At 43.4% G+C, this 22,418-nt stretch overlaps 1 protein-coding gene across 1 annotated transcript in view; it reads right to left on the reverse strand.

The window, feature by feature from the left end:
* The window catches only part of LOC144501911 (protein ABHD15-like), a 49,154-nt gene extending 48,458 nt beyond the window's left edge, over positions 1 to 696 (reverse strand). Inside the window, exon 1 of the mRNA XM_078225946.1 lies at positions 22 to 696. Within this exon, the coding sequence (XP_078082072.1) occupies positions 22 to 585 (564 nt within the window). The 5' untranslated portion in view covers positions 586 to 696. The remainder of the gene's footprint in view (positions 1 to 21) is intronic.
* Positions 697 to 22,418: the final 21,722 nt, after the last annotated feature.

Here is a 22,418-nt window from a genome sequence, read left to right on the forward strand (position 1 = left end):
GAATTAGAGCTCAGATCTCACCTTGACCACATTTCTGGTGATTTTCCCGAAGGAGTTAGGAATAACCAACACGATGGGCGCTGGGGAGTTGCTGGATGCCCTTCTCCTGCTCGAGGTGCTGGGCACTGCCCAGTCCAGGGCCACCAGTCCCTCATCGGCCAACTGCAGGTAATCCCGGACGAAGTGGATGGCAGTGCCGGGTGGCCAGATCACATTCCAGATGGTTTGTAGGTGAGGCAGCTTCCTCCACATCCACTGGGATTGACATTCCGAGGTGAAAGTCAGGCAGGTTTTGAGCAGGTATTTGGCGAGGGCTGAAGGTTTGCAGACCAGCTTCGGGACATCGCTGTCCCCTTGATTCCGGGCACATCGGCTTCTCCAGTGGAATCGATCTTTGAAACTCTGGCCGAAATACAACCTGGCTAACAGATAAAGCACGGCCAGGGACACTATGCAGACAGTCGGACCCCACAGTGGCATTGCAAAATGCCAACTGACTGCTAAAACAGTCACAATCAAAAGGCAAGCAAGCTCCCAGTTCGTCCCCTCCTTTCGGATGCACAGATTCGGATCCAATGGAACCATGAAACAGTAACTTAAAGCAGCTCCAAATGTCACAGGACGGAGAAGACCATTTCCTGAATGACTGAGCGGGAGAGTCGAGTCCACTGTTTACAGATATATCTGCTCTGCTCCAAGACACTGAAAAGGAAAAGCTCTTTTGCATGCACCCATCAAGCGGTCAGAAAGGAAGTTGATGCGATTGCACCGTCTTCCTATTCGACGCTGAACATCTCGTCTCTTCAAATTAAAATAAAATCAACATCTCGCCTTGTTGTGGTCAAATCTTTACACTCACAGCTCCCCAACTGCACCCCCGCTCGGTGCACGCTGCCTTCGCGTATGGGAAATAAGGTGGCTTTTTTAAAAAACATATAGTTCAAGGTGTAAAATTGAAGATTCTCTGGTTTATGTAACCTTTCACGGCCAATCACCTCTGTACAAAGCAGATGGTAACGCTGCTGCTAAAACCCATTAAACCTCCAGCTCCTCGCTGCTTCACACCACTCTGCTTAAACAAGTGATGGGGATGTTTCCGTCGGGCTTCTGTCTTTTGCTGAACCCCGGCGTTTTGTTTGAAGCAAGCCCTGTTCTGCAGATATTCATCAAGCTCCCGGCCGAGTGACAGCCTGTGACAAGAGCTGCGTGGACAGGTGCTGCCCGGCACTGGAGTTTGATCTTCAGTGACTTATTTAGTTTAAGCTGAGCGCGGATGTGCAGCTAAAACTAAGTGATATCCCTGAACATTTGGTCCATGTCCGTCTTTTCCCCTTGGGTTGTGGCATATAGCTATGCTCGCCAGTGGAAGTTGCTTTTATCCCACAGTCACTGGCTTTACACCAACAGCAAACTGTTGGGAAAGAAATTCAACACACAAGAACAGAAAATCTCAGCAGGTCTGACAGCTTCTGTGGAGAGATAATAGAGCCAACGTTTCGAGTCTGGATGACCCTTCGTCAGAGGGGAAGGAATTCAGTTTGCTTTGCAGAACTTCATTGAAAAAAGAATTGTTTTTTTTCTAATATTTACAAAGGCACAAATTAGTTGTGTGAGAAAATAACATTACAGTTAACACCTGTGGAGAGAGAAACAGAGTTCAGGTCATAAGAACATAAGAATCTTTCAACAAGTTGCCTGCCCTCGTGTGGAACCATTGAAGATTAGAGTGAATGTAGTTTACAAGTGGCTGATCATCACCAGCTCTGGCGTGGGCCAGCTCACATTCTCTGTGACCAAATCAGCATCCTTTGAAGGATAAGGTGAACTCCACCCTTCAGCCCCTCTTCAGGATTTTCACAGTAACTTCATTGCCATGTTAATGCAAGCCTACTTGTGACACTAATAAATAAACTTTAACTTCTAATACTTTAAACCTCGCTCTCTGCAGTTTTTCTCCTCATGATGTGGAGTTGCCGGCGTTGGACTGGGGTAAACACAGTAAGAAGTCTCACAACACCAGGTTAAAGTCCAACAGGTTTATTTGGTAGCACAAGCCACTAACTTTCGGAGCGCTGCCCCTTCATCAGGACTTCTTGGAGATCCTCTACACTTGGAGCCGGCAGTTTGCGGTGTCGATGGTAGCCATGATGTGGAGATGCCGGCGTTTCCTTCAACACTTACTTGATGAAGGGGCAGCGCTCCGAAAGCTAGTGGCTTGTGCTACCAAATAAACCCTGTTGGACTTTAACCTGGTGTTGTGAGACTTCTTACTGCTTTTCTCCTCACCCATGCTTCCCATCTGCCTTTTTGTTTCACCATTGAAGCTGCCACTTGACTTTTCTTCAACCTCCTCCCCCACTCTAAAATTAGTTAATAAAGTTAGATTAATTTTAAAATTTAGGTGTACTTGCAAATGCAACTAATAAAAGACTGGGGGAGACTGGCAGACTTAGTGGTGTCATGGAAATCAGTCCAAAATCAACAGAAATATAAAGGGATTAATTAAAAATACTATCACCAGAACTCTACCACCTCGCCTGCCACAGAATTGGAGCAGACGAGGGTCTGACAACAGAAATCTCCGTTGACCTCTAGTAGGAATTTCCAGTCCCGCTTGAGTGAGGCCTTAAAATCCCGCCCAATGTGAAAGAAACAAATTAAAATAAACAGATGGAAAAATTAAATACAAAGCAACATACTGTGACTGCTGAAAATCTAAACCAGAAACAGAAAATGTTGGGAACATGCATTTATTACCTCCAGACTTGACTATTCCAATGCATTTCTGGTCGGCCTTCCACATTCTACCCTCCGTCAGGATTACTGAATCATCACATACACTTCATCCATCTTAACTTTGTTTACTTTTTGTGTGGAAAGGTATGTTGATAAAGTGTTTATCTATATTTTCTAGGATTTGCAAATTGTCTGTAAGCCTTGATGAGTTTATAAATGTTCTGGGGAGATTGGTACCAATTTAATTTCACACTGGTAGTGGCAGTCTGTGAACTCCTCGTCTTTGTTGATATTTATTGTCCTCGTTGGCTTATCAGGAATAATCTTCAGCGTTATTCCAATGCACTTCTGGTCGGCCTTCCACATTCTACCCTCGGTATACTATAGATCATCCAAACTCTAAACATTCCTCATGTGCGCCAAGTCCCATCTACCAATCACTTGTGCTCACTGACTTTGACTGACTCTGGATCAAACAGTGCTTCAATTCTAAAATTCTCATCCTTAATTTCATATTTCCCTATGGCCTGAGCCCTTTGTATCTCTAAAATCTCCTCCAGCCACAGAACCCACCAAGATATTTGAGCTCATTTAATTCTGGGCCCTTAAGCATTCCCAATTTTTCTTACTTCATTATTGATGATCATTCCTCCAGCTGCCTAGATCCATAGCTCTGGAATTCCCTCCATAAACCTCTCTGCCTCTCTCTCCTCCTTTAAGATGCTCCTGTAAAACTTACATCTTTGACCAAGCTTTTTGCCTTATGTGAATTTTGCTTCATAACAGCCCTGTGAAGTGCCTTCAGACATTTTATTAACTTAAAGGTGCTATGTAAATATAAGCTGTTGTTCAGGCAGTATCTGTGAACAGAGAAAATAGAATCAAGTTCTCAGTTTGGTGGCCTTTCAGCAGATGTGAAGCGTTAATGTTCTTTTTAGAAAAACATAATTGCTATTAAGGTTTCTCCAGGCTTGTTGGCTCAGTGGAGGTAAATAAACCCCTAAAAATAATTCAGCAGTCTGCAGTCTACATGCATGGTATAAAATACAGTGATCTAATTGAGATCAACATGAAATCATAAATAGTGAAAGTGCACCCTGGGCAGCCAGGATTACTGACTTATCACATACACTTCATCCATCTTAACTTTGTTTACTTTTTGTGTGGAAAGGTATGTTGATAAAGTGTTTATCTATATTTTCTAGGATTTACAAATTGTCTGTAAGCCTTGATGAGTTTATAAATGTTCTGGGGAGACTGCTACCAATTTAATTTCACACTGGTAGTGGCAGTCTGTGAACTCCTCGTCTTTGTTGATATTTATTGTCCTCGTTGGCTTATCAGGAATAATCTTCAGTCATTTAACATTAAAATTTGGTGTTTAGGTTAATTAGGTATATTAAGTGCTTCCATATAATTCCTACTTTCCTAAGGCTGTGTGTAATGGTCAGTGCTGTTTTTTGCAATTTTCTTGAATTTGTCACACAGTGTAGATCATGTCTGTGGTGCCTCTCATTGGGTGAAAACTGTGCTGAGGCTCTGGGAGGAATTCCTTAGCCACTGAGAGGAGGTGGCTGAGAAGGATTTTTTAAATGATCTTCTCTGTATAAGATAGCAGAGAAGATCATCTGTAGTTACCGCAATTGGACTTAGCTCCCATCTTGAATACAGTCATGATCACAGCATCACAAAATTCTCCATCTCATGCTGTTTTTCCCAGATGCGAGATATGAGGTTTCACAGTGGAATGTATGTCCATTGTGTTTTGGAATTTCAGCGGGAATTCCATCTGTTCCAGAAGCTTTTTTGTTTTTCAGGTGTTGAATGGATTTTTCATTTGCTCTACATGGCCTTTTTCAGCCTCACAATTATTGATTTTGTCAACTGTGAAGGCTTGCAGAGTATCCTCCTCAAATTTAGCTGCCCTCAGAAATTTGTCACCATCCTCCAACTACGTCATGATGCATGCAAGCCATCCATGGTCTTCACCACTGGAATCACCACAAACCCTATAAAGGTAAATCTATGGTAAACAAGGTTGTGTCTGTGTTCTCCATTTTCCTCACTGCAATACTGCACCTCACCTCCAGCAAATTACCCACAGGCATGGACATAATCTGCAGAATAGATGGAAAACTATTCAACCTACACCACCTTCAATCCAAAACCAAAACTACCCCAATCACAGTTGTAGAGCTTCAGTGTGTAGATAACGCTTGTTTGTATATTCACTCAGAAACTGAGCTCTAGAGGAATTGTCGATTCCTTCTCTGAAGCATATGAGAAAAGGGTCTTTCACTAAATGCACAGAAAATGAAGGTCCTCTTCATCATCATTGCCTTCAATGTACCAGCTCAGCTTTCAGCTAGCTGAGAAAAAGACTATGTGAGGACCAGGATCTGAGGCCTGAGACGAAGGTCATGGTCTACTGGACAGCAATGAACCCATTGTGGTGGACTTCAGTTGTGCCTTTGTCCTGCCTGGACCACCGTTGTGTGTTTTTCATGCCTGGATACATCCCCTGCCGGCTCCTCTCCTTGTCACCTAGTATAAAGGTGGATGTTCCCGCCCCCTTGTTCAGTTCGGGTCGGTTATCTGTTGGGATGTGCTCCTGGTTCTGTAATGAATAAAAGCCTACAGTTGTATTGGCACACAAGTAGTCTTTTGCCTAATTGATAGCGCATCACCCATGCTCCAACATGCTTCAGAGACTTGGCTGACCTGTAGCATCTTAAAGTACTGGAGAAGTACCAGCAGTGGCGCCTTTGCAAAATTGTTCAAATCCAGTGGCAAGAAAGGTGGTCCAATAGTAGCAACTCCTCCCAGGCTGACTTGCCCAGCATTGAGATGCTAATGACTCAAAACCAGCTCTGCTAGCTGGGACTTGTCATTCGCATACCTGATATCAGACTCCTGAAGCATTTGTTCTATTTGAAACTCAGTTGCTGCAGGGGTCTCCCAAGTGGACAGCAGAAATGCTTTAGGTATATTCTTGGATCATCGCAGAAGAAGTCAAATATATTTGCCCACTCATGGGAGACCCTGGTTTGTGACCAACTAAAATAGAGAAGGCTCATTCGGGCAGGCATTTAACATATTTAACAAGGGCGGCATGGTAGCATAGTGGTGAGCACTGCTGCTTCACAGCTCCAGGGACCCGGGTTCGATTCCCGGCTTGGGTCACTGTCTATGTGGAGTTTGCACATTCTCCTCGTGTCTGTGTGGGTTTCCTCCGGGTGCTCCGGTTTCCTCCCACAGTCCAAAGATGTGCGGGTTAGGTTGATTGGCCATGCTAAATTGCCCCTTAGTGTCCTGAGATGCGTAGGTTAGAGCGATTAGCAGGTAAATATGTAGGGCCTGGGTGGGATTGTAGTCGGTGCTGACTCGATGGGCCAAATGGCCTCTTTCTGCACTGTAGGGTCACTATGATTCTATGATGATTCTATGATGTTGAGAGATTTTACTGGGAATATGCAGAGGTGAGGTTGAGGTGTTGGAGAGAATACAACTCATCTACCCATCTCCAAGCACCACCTGCCCAACATGTAGAATGCATATTGAACTTGTCAGCTGTCTCAGAACCCATCGACTTGGGGTCACCCTTGATCCCGGCTTTCAGCCAATCAGAAATGAAAAGTACTCTGAGCAACAGATAACAGGTTAGAATTGACAAACCAATAAGTATTGCACCCTTTATGAGCTACTTATTTGAGCCAATATTTTATTGTCAAACACTTCACAGTTAAAGCATAACATTCTGCTAAATATAGATCGATAAATGTTTGATGCAGTACGTATCTATCAACACTTTGTTCCAATAAAATATGATGGTGTTCCATACTTTTATATGTTTGAAATGCATTTTGCTGATTATCAAAGTGAGGAATGTCTTTGCTGGAAAATGAGGGCTCAACCCACAGTGAACTCAGTCCCAGGTTAGATGTAATGCAGTTCTGATACAGAGGAAAGTTATCTTTATTCAACCCAAAAATGTGCAGTTGCTTCAAACATGGAAGAACATTAAATCTCTGAGTATTATTATTTCAGTATGACTTTTCCAATTCTCACACTACTATTGTTGTGACCTTTTTGAATGAGGTTGTCAGTTTAGTGCTGAATGTGATCATAGTGGACTTTCTTTTACCAGTCAGGCTCGCAGCAAAAGCAATGTAATGCAAAAAAAGAGACTGGGAGTTCAAGTAGATAATTCTTCAAAAGTGTGAGGATATATGGCTAAAGTTATAAAAAAAACTAATTGCATTTTATTACATAATAACTAATGTGCAACAGAAAGGAATGAGGATGACTCTGCACTGGGCAATGATTATGTTATACTGAGATAGCATTCAGTTTCGGGTGCTCTCTCACAGAGAGAAAACCACGAAGACAAATTCCATTGGAACAGGAGAATTAAGAGGAAATTTAATTGAAATTTTAAATTTATAAAGAAGTTTGACAGGATGAATAGAGGAAAAAAACTAGCAATTATATACGTCCTTTAAATCCATCAAGCAACATCCTGAATAGCCTTCATAACCAATTAATTACTTTTGAAATATAGTTACAGTTATTTTGTAGACAAATACAGTAGCAAACCTGCATATGAACAGGTCCAAAAAGCAGAAAATTAGATGGCCAGTTATGTCTTGGTGAGGTTACAGATGCTCTACAGGACATACAGAGATGTCCCTGATCTTCTTTGAATACTGTGAAATTCTTTACATTCACCGGAAAAGACAATAACAACCTTGGTTAATTATTTATCTGAGAGATGGCACTTCTGACAAAGCAGCACCCATAACTGAATCGAAGTGCCGGGTTAGGGTATGCATCAAACCCTGGAATGGCTCTTGAAACCACATCTGCCTAATTCAGAGGTGAAAATGCCCCCACTGAGCCATGATGAGAGAATGACCGGGTAATTCCTGGGAGCTGTACTGATATAACTTTGGCAGGACTGCAGCAGAGAATACATACATAAATGGGGTTTCCATGGCACAGAAGTAGGAGCAGCTTCAAGTTTCATGGCAAGTCAGCAAGCAATGATAGGTCATCAATGTGAGATTGTCTTAAAGAAAGTGAGGAGGGAGATTAGGAGAATTTTTTTTTACATATCGGGGAGGTGGAACACGGAATGTTTTTTCCGGAGGGAGCAGTTGAGTCAAAGACCATTGCATCATTTTGAAGGTAAGAGTCATGAATATTTATCACAAATTAAAAGGGGGGAGCGGGGGGGTGCGGGGGAGTGGGATTAGTTCTGGATTGATCTTGCAAATGGCTAGCTTAGACATGCTTGGGAAGAACAGATGACTTTGTCTTATGATTCCCAAAGACAGGGATTTTTCTCACTTGAATACCTGATAGAAATTGATTGTTATGACTAATTAACATTTCCATCATCCTTATATCATGTGGCTGCCAGGATATTTGAACATAAGAACATAAGAAATAGGAGCAGGAGTAGGCCATCTAGCCCTTTGAGCCTGTCCCGCCATTCAATAAGATCATGGCTGATCTGAAGTTGATCAGTTCCACTTACCCGCCTGATCCCCATAACTCCTAATTCCCTTACCGATCAGGAATCCATCTATCCGTGATTTAAACATATTCAACGAGGTAGCCTCCACCACTTCAGTGGGCAGAGAATTCCAGAGATTCAACACCCTCTGAGAGAAGAAGTTCCTCCTCAACTCTGTCCTAAACTGATCCCCCTTTATTTTGAGGCTGTGCCCTCTAGTTCTAGCTTCCTTTCTAAGTGGAAAGAATCTCTCCACCTCTACCCTATCCAGCCCCTTCATTATCTTATAGGTCTCTATAAGATCCCCCCTCAGCCTTCTAAATTCCAACGAGTACAAACCCAATCTGCCATGTCTCTCCTCGTAATCAACACCCCTCATCTCTGGTATCAACCTGGTGAACCTTCTCTGCACTCCCTCCAATGCCAATATATCCTTCCGCAAATAAGGGGACCAATACTGCACACAGTATTCCAGCTGCGGCCTCACCAATGCCCTGTACAGATGCAGCAAGACATCTCTGCTTTTATATTCTATCCCCCTTGCGATATAGGCCAACATCCCATTTGCCTTCTTGATCAACTGTTGCACCTGCAGACTGGGTTTTTGCGTCTCATGCACAAGGACCCCCAGGTCCCTTTGCACAGTAGCATGTTGTAATTTTTTTCCATTTAGGTAATAATCCAATTTGCTATTATTTCCTCCAAAGTGAATAACCTCGCATTTGTCAACGTTATACTCCATCTGCCAGATCCTCACCCACTCACTCAGCCTGTCCAAATCTCTCTGCAGACCTTCTATGCCCTCCACACGATTCACTTTTCCACTTATCTTTGTGTTGTCTGCAAACTTTGTTACCCTACACTCAGTCCCCTCCTCCAGATCGTCTATATAAATGGTAAATAGTTGAGGCCCCAGTACCGATCCCTGCGGTACGCCACTAGTTACCATCCGCCAGCCAGAAAAGCACCCATTTATTCCGACTCTCTGCTTCCTGTCGGATAGCCAATCCCCAATCCACGCTCACACCCTACCCCCAACTCCGTGTGACCCAATCTTCTTCAGCAACCTTTTGTGAGGCACCTTATCGAACGCCTTTTGGAAATCCAAAAACACCGCATCTACCGGTTTCCCTCCGTCAACCGCACTAGTCACATCTTCATAAAAATCCAACAAGTTTGTCAAGCACAACTTTCCCCTCATGAATCCATGCTGCGTCTGCTTAATCGAACCATTCTTATCCAGATGGCCAGCTATTTCTTCTTTAATGATGGATTCCAGCATTTTTCCAACTACAGACGTTAAGCTAACCGGCCTGTAGTTACCTGCCTTTTGTCTATTTCCTTTTTTAAACAGCGGCGTAACATTAGCCCTTTTCCAATCCGCCAGCACGACCCCAGAATCCAACGAATTTTGATAAATAACCACTAACGCATCTGCTATTACCTCTGACATTTCTTTCAGTACCCTGGGATGCATTCCATCCAGGCCCGGGGACTTGTCCACCTTCAGTCCCGTTAGTCTACCAAGCACTGCCTCCCTGGTAACATTAATTGTATTGAGTACCTCTCCTCCTACCAATCCTCTATCGTTAATATTCGGTAAACTACTTGTGTCTTCCACCGTGAAGACCGACACAAAAAACTTATTTAAAGTTTCAGCCATTTCCTCATTTACCACTATTAAATCCCCCCTCTCGTCCTCCAAGGGTCCAACATTCACTCTTGCCACTCTATTCCTTTTTATATATTTGTAAAAGCTTTTACTATCATTTTTTATATTTAGAGCTAGCCTAGCTTCATAACCTATCTTTCCTTTCTTTATCGCTTTCTTAGTCATTCTTTGTTGTTTCTTAAAGTTTTCCCAATCTTCCGATTCTCCACTATTTTTGGCCACTCTGTACGCATCGGTCTTTAATTTAATACTCTCCTTAATTTCCTTCGTTATCCACGGCTGGTTATCCCTTTTCTTACAGTCCTTCTTTATCACCGGAATATATTGTTGCTGAGTACTGAAAAGGATCTCCTTAAAAATCCTCCACTGTTCCTCAGCTGTCCTACCTACCAGCCTGCTCTCCCAGTCCACCTTAGCCAATTCAGCCCTCATCCTATCGTACTTCCCTCTGTTCAAACAGAGGACACTGGTATGGGACCCTACTTTCTCCTCTTCCATTTGTACCAGAAATTCGACCATATTGTGATCACTTGACCCAAGAGGGTCCTTCACAAGAACATCCTTAATTCTACCTACCTCGTTACACATTACCAGATCTAAGATAACTCGTTCCCTCGTCAGTTCTGTAACATACTGTTCAAGGTAACTATCCCAACAGCATTCTAAGAACTCTTCCGCCATCCCACCCCTTCCAACCTAAGTCAGCCAATCAATATGCAGGTTGAAGTCCCCCATGATTATTGCCGTTCTGTTTTTGCACGCATCCATTATTTGCTTGTTTATATCCCTCCCCACCTCAACATTATTATTTGGGGGCCTATAGACCACGCCTACTAATGTCTTTCTCCCCCTACTATTCCTTATCTCTACCCATAACGATTCCACGTTTTGTTCCTTAGAAAGAAAATTTAGATGGACATTTGTCTTTATTCATCAAGCAATTTCTCTGTTCCCGTGACATAACAAACTGAAAGGCCTCCTTCTTTGCTTCAACACTATAAATTGCATTGTGACTAGCCATTGTTGGCTTAATGCCATCACAGCCAGCAAACAGAGACTTTCATCCAAGTGGCCAATACAGGATGCAAAACCCAGTTCCCAGGGTTACTGCAGTTTTGTAGTTACATATTTTCAATTACTCATGATTCATTTACATCAAACCCAATTGAAAATTGCTACATTCAACAAGAAAACTTGGAAAAACAGTGAAATTGTTGCTCTGCTGTTTTGTCCATTTCTTTAGCTTTACTAAGTGGAGCATCGATAAGCCTCTGCAAGACACAATTCAATAGGATTCACCTAAATAAATGAACAAAAAGGGATAAAAAGATTATTGAGGCCCATGAAATTACAGTACTTATTGATTTGATACAGTGAAGTCCATTCAGTTTTTCCAATCAAAACTAAAAGCTGAAATGTGCCCAACTGTGCACGGAGTACATATTGCCAGCTAGGGCTTTATTATCTGTGAAATAAATGCACTCAAGTTAAATAATTTTCCCCAAATTATATTCTGTAAATAGATGGAATTGGAGAGTGCTAAAAGGTGATAGTTAAATGCATCTTGGCATCATTAAATGAGATGTGCTGACCTGCCCATGCAATGTGAGTATATTTGGAGCAAGTGTGTTATAGCACCATCATAATAGCTTACTTCTTATTTTCATATTTAAATATTTACACATATTGTTAGCTATCAGGGTTAGTTAAAAAAATAAGTAATATTAAGTAGCTGTAGTTACTCAGGCAACAGTTGTCCGCCAAAAGCATTTCTCTCTGTACTAAGAAAAGCTATTGAACAGAGATAGTTTTTAACACCTAACATAATGGGCCCAATTTTAGCATCGCATTGCGTCCGTTTTCAGGCGCGAAAACTTGGTAAAGTCGGGCATGAGACAAGGAGTGCAATCCGCGCCCGCCTCCATGCCAGTTCCCCCTTTACCAAGGCCCGAAAATGTCTGAATCATTTAAATTGACTTATGGGCTGCATGCCCAACCATACTGGCACTTCCCCCTTTACCACCGTATTCACCCATCCAGAATCGGCACAAAACAGACATGCTCCATAAAAGTCTGATTCGGGTGCTCCAATTACTGAGGAGGTAAGTGCCAAGCGTCCGACAGCTCTCTGCATGAGATCGGGGGTGGGGGGTTGGGGGGGCGGGGGGGGGGGGGGTCCAATGGTTCTCTGTTTGAGATTAGTGGTGGGGGGGGGGGGGAAGGTGGGTCTGACGGTTCTCTGCTTGAGATTGGTGGGGGGGGGGGGTCCGCTGTGACTCTGCCTGAGATCAGTGGGGTGGGGAAGGGGGGGTCCGCTTCCACTCTGCCTGAGATCAGTGGGGGGAGGGGTGGTCCGCTGCCACGCTGCCTGAGATCAGTGGGGAGGGAGGGGCCCACAATCTCTCTGGGTGGTGTTGGGGGGGTAGGGCAATGTCTGTGGGGGTCAGGAAGAGGCATTATCCGACCCGGGCGTAATGTGGCAGGGGAGCCACATTCTATCATTTTTGTTCTGCGCATGCGCAGATCGGAGCTGCAGGATTTCAAGCGCATTAAGCCCCGCCCACAGGCTTCTGCAGCACGATTCGGAATCGCTGATATTTTTGCAGGCAGCGTGCGCATGGGGTTGCCTGAGAACAGGTCTAAAAGTCGGATCTGAAACACTCCCAGTTTGAAGTCCGCCCAGCACTTCGAATCAAAATGGTAAAATAGGGCCCAATGTTAAATACTAGCAGGTATGTGTGGACTAGGCCTAGTTGGCATGTCCTGGCCAGTATCTTATTGGTGAATATCTACCACATCTTGAAGCACCTTCAATTCATGTTATTGAGAAATCTACATCTGTACAAAGTGTATACTCTCCCCTCATAGCAAAATACACCTTGTAACTAGTCTGGAGAACTTTGCTTGACAGAGCTAAGTTTTAGGGACCCCCAAGTGTGCCAATGGTGCTGATGGAGTTTAAAGTGTTAAAACAGCAATTTACCAGAATAAAACTACCCAATACCTAGCCAGCAAGGTTGTCTGAGGCTAAGAAGGAAGAAACCAACTTCCAGTAATATCGCTGCCTTTTAAGCTTCCACTGGTGAGCCATATTGACTAGTTATTCATCAATAATGCGTTAGAGTACTGTAGACGTGGCAATTTCTCAATTTCCATCATCAGACCCTATGGTTCCTTCTAGAAGGAGTCCATGAGATGGTTTTTCGACAACTGTGTGTTTTAGTCCTCGAATGGAAAAACAGAATCAGAGCTCCTCAATAATGATTCAATGAGCAGCGCAGTAGACTATAACATTGTAAAAACATTTCTATATTCTCCTTTACCACAGCATAGATGTATACAATAGCCAACTGAACAATGGAATCAACACTTGGAGATTTTCAGCAGTAGCTGTTTATCTCTCTAAAATGCAATCATGGTAATCACAAGTCTTAAATAAAAGACTGTATGTTCTCATATTTAACTCCAGATAATAGAATGGAGTTTCTGCCAGATTATCTCAGCAATAGCAGTATAATTTGCAGTGTTGGCTGAAACAGGACAAAAGATTGGGAATTGTTAAACATGAGTGAGTTATGCTCAGAACCAGCTACATTTGACACTCGCTAAAGATTCATTTCACCTGGTGTCGATCCTGACCACAGACTGGCCATTCCCCCAGGTCAAAATCACTGTTGTGTTCTTCAATGATATAAGTCCTTGAGCTTATTTGCTGTATAAGACACAAGGCACCAATTGCTCATAAGTAATTTGATAAACAAGTTGTGGGTTCATTTATTACGACTAGACATGTGAGAACAATTACACATAGGTTTTACGCTTGAAAACATCAGAGCTGTGTGTGTGGTCTCTTCATAGCAAAAGTGGAACTGAGGTTGGATCACATGACATATTTCCCTTCTAGAAATGTCATGCTGATATCCTTTAAAGGCTTAGTACAATATTCCCTTTTTTAAAGATACTTTCCCCCTTCCAAAGAAGGATAACTATTTACAATATATGTTCATGTTTCGTTACAATTATATAACTGCATAGCACTGATGGATCTTTGAGTCTCTAAGTATGTCCAGGACTTCTGATGGTAAACTTGTCTGGAGGTTTCTTTAATCTGTGGAATTATCATTCTTGGATGTTGTTCCTAGTTGCATTTGGAATCTTGTCCTAGATGTAATAGGATTGCATGGTGATAGGGGAGCTAGAACGAACCTTATTTGTCCTCAGTTAAGCCTCACCATTGCGCCTTTATGTGTAATTACTTCATAGGACCTTTGTTCTGAACAAATCTTTGTCATCTAAGCTGGTTGCCATCTTCTGTGGGATCATGGTTGCAAATTGTTGTCCCAACTATAAACATGGCAATTCCATACTTGCATTTGTGTTGTGCACTTCGGTCACCTCCTCTTGCATTTTTAAATGTTGCCCTCTAATTTCTGAGAGAATAGAATAGGTAAAATTAATTAATAACCCTTTGGTATGCAGCCTGGATTATCACTGAAAAAAAAGACATCTCAAACCTTTTTGATTTGCACTCATTGGGACACTTGCTGTAAGATTGGTCTTACTGCAACCTTGTAAATAGGCCTCAAGCCCTTTTCTCACCTTGCAAGCTTAATGCTGAAATAGGGTGCATCAAAGGCAACTTGCGGGATAATAGCCACCCTGATCAGATCATTTTGCGCTATAAATCATGCAAACTCATGAGCGTGCTTAAAGCCGTCACTTTCGGCCCTGAAAAGTGCCCAGTCTACTGCAGATTACCCTGGAAGGGCATGGTATCTCAAAACATTCTAGCAACAGGTGAAACTAGCTGTTTCAAGCTGCTACTATGCAATAGCAACATTGGGGCGGCACGGTAGCACAGTGGTTAGCGCTGCTGCTTCACAGCTCCAGGGTCCCGGGTTCAATTCCCGGCTTGGGTCACTGTCTGTGTGGAGTTTGCACATTCTCCTCGTGTCTGCGTGGGTTTCCTCCGGGTGCTCCGGTTTCCTCCCACAGTCCAAAGATGTGCGGGTTAGGTTGATTGGCCATGCTAAAATTGCCCCTTAGTGTCCTGGGATGCGTAGGTTAGAGGGATTAGTGGGTAAATGTGTAGGGATATGGGGGTAGGGCCTGGGTGGGTTTGTGGTCGGTGCAGACTCGATGGGCCGAATGGCCTCTTTCTGTACTGTAGGGATTCTATTCTTCTATTCTATGAGTGGTATGAATGGCACTAACAGGATGCTGGTCTCAAGCCACAAAGATATTCTGTCTATCAGACAAATGAGTAATGTGGTATATGAATTTCAGTGCCAGTGTGATGCTCGGTAAGTAAGTTGTACATCCAAATGCCTGGTGGGATTTATTAAATAGCATGACCCAGCCGCCGTTCGCAATGGCTAAGGTACAGATCATACCCAACCAGCCTGCACTTGCAGAATTCGGGAAAACTTGGGAAATAAGGAAGGGTAGGTGACAGAAGTGTTAGTGAGGGATCACTTTGAGACCAGTGACCATAATTCCATTAGTTTTAAGATAGCTTTGGAGAATGATAGGTTTGGCCCAAAAGTTAAAATTCTAAATTGGGGCAAGGTCAATTTTGATGGTATAAGAACAAAAGAACAAAGAACAAAGAACAGTACAGCACAGGAAACAGGCCCTTCGGCCCTCCAAGCCTGTGCCGCTCCTTGGTCCAACTAGACCAATCGTTTGTATCCCTCCATTCCCAGGCTGCTCATGTGACTATCCAGGTAAGTCTTAAACGATGTCAGCGTGCCTGCCTCCACCACCCTACTTGGCAGCGCATTCCAGGCCCCCACCACCCTCTGTGTAAAAAACGTCCCTCTGATATCCGAGTTATACTTCGCCCCTCTCAGCTTGAGCCCGTGACCCCTCGTGATCGTCACCTCCGACCTGGGAAAAAGCTTCCCACTGTTCACCCTATCTATACCCTTCATAATCTTGTACACCTCTATTAGATCTCCCCTCATTCTCCGTCTTTCCAAGGAGAACAACCCCAGTCTACCCAATCTCTCCTCATAGCTAAGACCCTCCATACCAGGCAACATCTTGGTAAACCTTCTCTGCACTCTCTCTAACGCCTCCACGTCCTTCTGGTAGTGCGGCGACCAGAACTGGACGCAGTACTCCAAATGTGGCCTAACCAGCGTTCTATACAGCTGCATCATCAGACTCCAGCTTTTATACTCTATACCCCGTCCTATAAAGGCAAGCATACCATATGCCTTCTTCACCACCTTCTCCACCTGTGTTGCCACCTTCAAGGATTTGTGGACTTGCACACCTAAGTCCCTCTGTGTTTCTATACTCCTGATGACTCTGCCATTTATTGTATAACTCCTCCCTACATTATTTCTTCCAAAATGCATCACTTCGCATTTATCCGGATTAAACTCCATCTGCCACCTCTCCGCCCAATTTTCCAGCCTATCTATATCCTGCTGTATTGCCCGACAATGCTCTTCGCTATCCACAAGTCCAGCCATCTTCGTGTCATCCGCAAACTTGCTGATTACACCAGTTACACCTTCTTCCAAATCATTTATATATATCACAAATAGCAGAGGTCCCAGTACAGAGCCCTGCGGAACACCACTGGTCACAGACCTCCAGCCGGAAAAAGACCCTTCGACCTCTACCCTCTGTCTCCTATGGCCAAGCCAGTTCTCCACCCATTTGGCCACTTCTCCTTGTATCCCATGAGCCTTAACCTTCTTAACCAACCTGCCATGTGGGACTTTGTCAAATGCCTACTGAAATCCATATAGACGACATCCACGGCCCTTCCTTCATCAACCGTTTTTGTCACTTCCTCAAAAATCTCCACCAAATTTGTAAGGCACGACCTCCCTCTTACAAAACCATGCTGTCTGTCACTAATGAGATTGTTCCGTTCTAAATGCACATACATCCTGTCTCTAAGAATCCTCTCCAACAACTTCCCCACCACGGACGTCAAGCTCACCGGCCTATAATTTCCTGGGTTATCCCTGCTACCCTTCTTAAACAACGGGACCACATTCGCTATCCTCCAATCCTCAGGGACCTCACCCGTGTCCAAAGAAGCGACAAAGATTTCCGTCAGAGGCCCAGCAATTTCATCTCTCGTCTCCCTGAGCAGTCGAGGATAGATGCCATCAGGCCCTGGGGCTTTGTCAGTTTTAATGTTCCCTAAAAAACCTAACACTTCCTCTCTTGTAATGGAGATTTTCTCTAACGGGTCAACACCTCCCTCCGAGACACTCCCGGTTAACACGCCCCTCTCCTTCGTGAATACCGATGCAAAGTATTCATTTAGGAACTTTCAAAAGTTGATTGGGGAAGTCTGTTGGCAGGCAAAGGGAGGTCTGGTAAGTGGAGGGCTTTCAAAAGTGTGTCAACCAGGGTTCATGGTAAACACATTCCTTTTAGAGTGAAGAGCCAGGCTGGTAGAAGTAGGGAACCCTGGATGACTCGAGATATTAAGGCCCAGGTCAAGAAGAAGAAGAAGGCATATGACATGCATAGGTAGCTGGGATCAAGTGGATCCCTTGAAAAGCATAGAGGGTGTCGGTGTAGAGTTGAGAGAGAAATCAGGAGGGCAAAACGGTGACAAGAGATTGCTTTGGCAGCTAAGGCAAAGGAGAATCCAAAGAGCTTCTACAAATACATAAAGGGCAAAAGAGTAACAAGACAGAGAATACAGCCTCTTAAGGATCAACAAGGTCATCTATGTGCAGATCCACAAGAGATAGGTGAGATCCTAAATGAATATTTCTCATCGGTATTTACTGTTGAGAAATGATGGATGTTAGGGAACTTGGGGAAATAAATAGTGATGTCTTGAGGAGTGTACAAATTACAGAGAAGGAGGTGCTGGAAGTCTTAAAGCACATCAAGGTAAATGAATCCCTGGGACCTGTTGAAGTGTATCCCAGGATGTCCTTGGAGGCTCAGGAGGAAATTGCGGGTCCCCCAGCAAAGATATTTGAATCACCGACAGCCACAGATGAGGTGCCTGAAGATTGGAGGATGGCAAACCTTGTGCCTTTGTTTAAGAAGGGTTGCATGGAAAAGCTTGGGAGCTACAGGCCGGTTAGCCTAACGTCTGTAGTGGGTAAGTTGTTAGAAGGTATTCTGAGAGACAGAATCTACAAGCATTTAGAGAGGCAAGGACTCATTAGGGACAGTCAGCATGGCTTTGTGAGTGGAAAATCATGTTTCACGAATTTGATTGAGTTTTTTGAAGGGGTAACCAAGAAGGTAGATGAGGGCAGTGTAGTCGACGTTGTCTACATGGACTTTAGCAAGGCCTTTGACAAGGTACCGCAGAGTAGGTTGTTGCAAAGGTTAAATCTCATGGGATCCAGGGTGAGGTATCCAATTGGATACAAAATTGGCTTGATGGCAGAAGACAGAGGGTGGTTGTAGAGGGTTGTTTTTCAAACTGGAGGCCTGCGACCAGTGGTGTGCCTCAGGGATTGGTGCTGGGTTCACTGTTATTTGTCATTTATATTAATGATTTGGATGAGAATTTAAGAGGTATGGTTAGCAGGTTTGCAGATGACACCAAGGTTGGTGGCATAGTGGACAATGAAGAAGATTATCTAAGATTGCAATGGGATCTTGATCAATTGGGCCAGTGAATGGCAGATGGAGTTTAATTTAGATAAACGCGAGGTGATGCATTTTGGTAGATTGAACCAGGGCAGGACTTACTCAGTTAATGGTAGGGAGTTGGGGAGAGTTTATAGAACAAAGAGATCTAGAGGTACAGGTTCATAGCTCCATGAAAGTGGAGTCACAGGTGGACAGGGTGGTGAAGAAGGCATTCAGCATGCTTCTTTTCTTTGGTCAGAACATTGAATACAGGAGTTGGGATGTCTTGTTGAAGTTGTACAAGACATTGGTAAGGCCACACTTCGAATACTGTGTACAGTTCTGGTCACCCTATTATAGAAAGGATATTATTAAATCAGAAAGAGTGCAGAAAAGATTTACTAGGATGCTACCATGACTTGATGGTTTGAGTTATAAGGAGGAGCTGGATAGACTGGGACTTCTTTCCCTGGAGTGTCATGATGTGGAGGTGCTGGCGTTGGACTGGGATGGGCACAGGAAGAAGTCTCACAACACCAGGTTAAAGTCCAACAGGTTTATTTGGTATCACGAGCTTTTGGAGCACTGCTCCAAAATGCTCCGAAAGCTCATGGTACCAAATAAACTTGTTGGACTTTACTCTGGTGTTGTGAGATCTCTCACTGTCCCTGAAGTGTAGGAGGCTTAGGGGTGATTTATAGAGGTCTATGAAATAATGAGGGGCATAGATAAGATAGATAGTCAACATCTTTTCCCAAAGGTAGGGGAAGCTAAAACTAGAGGGCATAGGTTTAAAGTGAGATGGGAGAGACACAAAAGAGTCCAGAGGGGCAATTTTTTCACACAGAGGGTGGTGATTGTCTGGAACGAGCTGCCAGAGGTAGTAGTAGAGACGGGTACAATTTTGTCTTTTAAAAAGCATTTAGACAGTTACATGGGTAAGATTGGTATAGAGGGATATGGGCCAAACACGGGCACTAGCTTAAAAACTGGGCAGCATGGACAAGTTGGGCCGAAGGGCCTGTTTGCATGCTGTAAACCTCTATGACTCTATGATTCTAACTCAGAAAATAGTGTCCAAAATTAGATGTGATTCGCCGATCGAACAACATTTGCTAAATAACCCACAATGTGCTAAGAATGACACTGACAACCAATTGTGAGTTGTGCTCACAATTTGGTGCATTTACAAGTACTGGAAGCTACTTTTATTAATACCGGGCTGTTCTTTTCAGACAGAAAGAACATGTACACACACTGTACCTGGTTCAACTAAACAAAATAAGTGGCACCCATTTGCTGACTCATTCCTCAGGGCAAGCCTTGACCAAGCATGCTCCAAACACAGAGGGCCATGGCTGCGGGTGTTAAGAGCATGGCTCAATCACAATTGCAGAGGGGCTCCAGAGCTTGGGCCAGATGCAAAGGTCCATTGCTGAGGGCACTCACACCAAGGTGCAGACGATGTGGGACCTCCAGGACTAGCAGTGCCAGATAATGCGGAGGCTTCTGGAGCTCACTCCAGCTGCCCTCCACCTCAAGCACCCCAAGGGAAGAGGAAGCATTGGAGGCAATCCTGGGTAAGGTAAGATGGCATACTTTCTTCCCTAACAGATATTCTGTGAATCAAATTGGGTTTTCCAGCAATCAACAATGGTTTCACGGTCATCAGTAGATTCTTCATTCCAGTTAGTTTTTACTGAATTCAAATTTCACCATCTGCCGTGGCGGGATTCAAACCCGGGTCCCCAGAACATTAGCAGAGTTTCTGGATTAATAGTCTAGCGATAATACCACGAGGCCATTGCAAGTTGTGTTCATATAATAATAACATTCCTTGAGCTTATTTGCTTTGTAAGATACAAGATGCAAGACACAAGGCGCCATTTGTTCATTAGGGATTTGAATACATTAAATGTGTTGTGAGTTATTTTATTAAAACCAGGTACGAGCAGTTATATATTGACATAAAGCTTGAAGACATCAGAGCTGTGTGTGTGTGTTTATGCTCTGCTTAAAGCAGAAATGAAACTAAAATGGATCACATGGCACATTTCCCTTCTCGTGATGTCATGTTGATATCCCCCAAAGGCATATCACACCAAGTACAAGCCTTAGCTAATTGTATTTATTAGGAAAGACTCTACAAGTTGTGTTAATTTTTTTAGATTCACAGGCACTAACAGGCACTTCCATTTCAAAAATAATGGTAAGAAACTAATTAGTATATACTAATGAAATTATTAACTGATTCAGTCTGTTTTTATTTATTCATTTCCAGTGATTTTAAATTAGGTCACTCACAGGTGGAGTATTAGATGATACCCTTATTAAAATGGCTTATTTTTGCTAATGAACCTACTTTCAACTTATTAAGAAAACTGTACTAGATTACCACTCTTAAGTATATTCAATAGTACGTTTTAATGAAAAGAAACAAAAGCAATTCTGTTCTAATACGCTGCCTGATTCTACCTTTTTTAAAAGCTAACTTTCCATCTTTTTCCCCCTGCCACGGTGTCCCCATCCCCCACTCCACAAGGATCATCTGTTACATGTCTCAGGTTGTCCTCTGACACTCTGCTTACCTTTGTTCTGCTATTTACACATTCTGATCTCTTAATGGCTGCTAGCACCCTTCTTAGCCATGATCACCACCATTTACATTCCTTTGTCTTTTGACATCTGACATCTTTGTCAATCCCTGCCCCAGCTCTCACCCCAGCAGTATAAATATCCTCCTACTTTCTATTGTCTTCAGCTCTGGTGAAGGGTCATTCAGACTCAAAATGTTAGCTCTATTCTCCCTCCACAGATGCCGTCAGACCTGCTGAGATTTTCCAGCATTTTCTGCTTTTGTTTCAGATTCCAGCATTCACTTCCTGCTTTTATCACTGTCTGACTGCATTGGTTCTTAGAATGTTTTATGTAGGTAATTATGCAAGTGAGTTTTGGCAGAAACCTGAACATTAACCTAACTACTGCAATCTTCTGTGCATTTTGACTCCCTACTGAGCCCAAAGTGGAAACTCCACCTCACCTTCAGCTTCTTCAACTCACTGCACCAGGTTTTATGACCTTTATGCAGTTGGATCCTTCCTATTTTCTGTTGGGTCAGATGCCATCTAAATATGGTACTCTTTCTGGAGTAAGAGTTTTAACAACACCAGGCTAAAGTCCAACAGGTTAAACCTGTTGGACTTTAACCTGGTGTTGTTAAAACTCTTACTGTGTTTACCCCAGTCCAACGCCGGCATCTCCACATCACTCTTTCTAGGCCCAGTGATCTGCCCATTGGTGTACTGGAAATCAGCAGCCTTGTCAATCATTGCTACTAGTCTGTTAGAACCTTTCAAGCATCACTGACAACAGAATTTAGCCAATACAGAATTGACTCAGGATCACTTATGTGTAATTGAGCACCCTTGCAAATGAACAGAACATATTGATCCTGTTTCATCTCCTGACTAATGTTCCTGGACTCATATCAGAATGTATCATAATCCACCTTTGCAGCTGCTCCTGATTGCACCAGAGAGGCTTTCAGTACTACTTTAAAGACCTTTATTTTCACCTACCAGCTCCCCTTCCTTTTGAAGTTAGGAGATTTCTCCTTAGTGGATGAGAAGCCAGCAGGTTACACTGCCAGCTTGTTTATCAGTTTAGCTGTAGGTATAAGGAAATTGTTGGCCACATCATCTGCTAACAAATCCATTCTCTTCACTGACAATCTCTTCAAGCTTCCCTGGCAACATTGAGATGCGACCCAATGCCCAATTCAATCACATGGAGTGCTGTTATGAATTATGCCCTCTACATACTCAAAAAAAACTAATGCCCTGTTTTAGGCTAAGCTGAATGTTTTCTCACAGACAACTGCCAAAGAGTAATTAAGCACTGATTAGCTATTTTAAGGCC

This window comes from Mustelus asterias, chromosome 12, assembly GCF_964213995.1.
Source record: "Mustelus asterias chromosome 12, sMusAst1.hap1.1, whole genome shotgun sequence".
Lineage (NCBI taxonomy): Eukaryota > Metazoa > Chordata > Chondrichthyes > Carcharhiniformes > Triakidae > Mustelus > Mustelus asterias.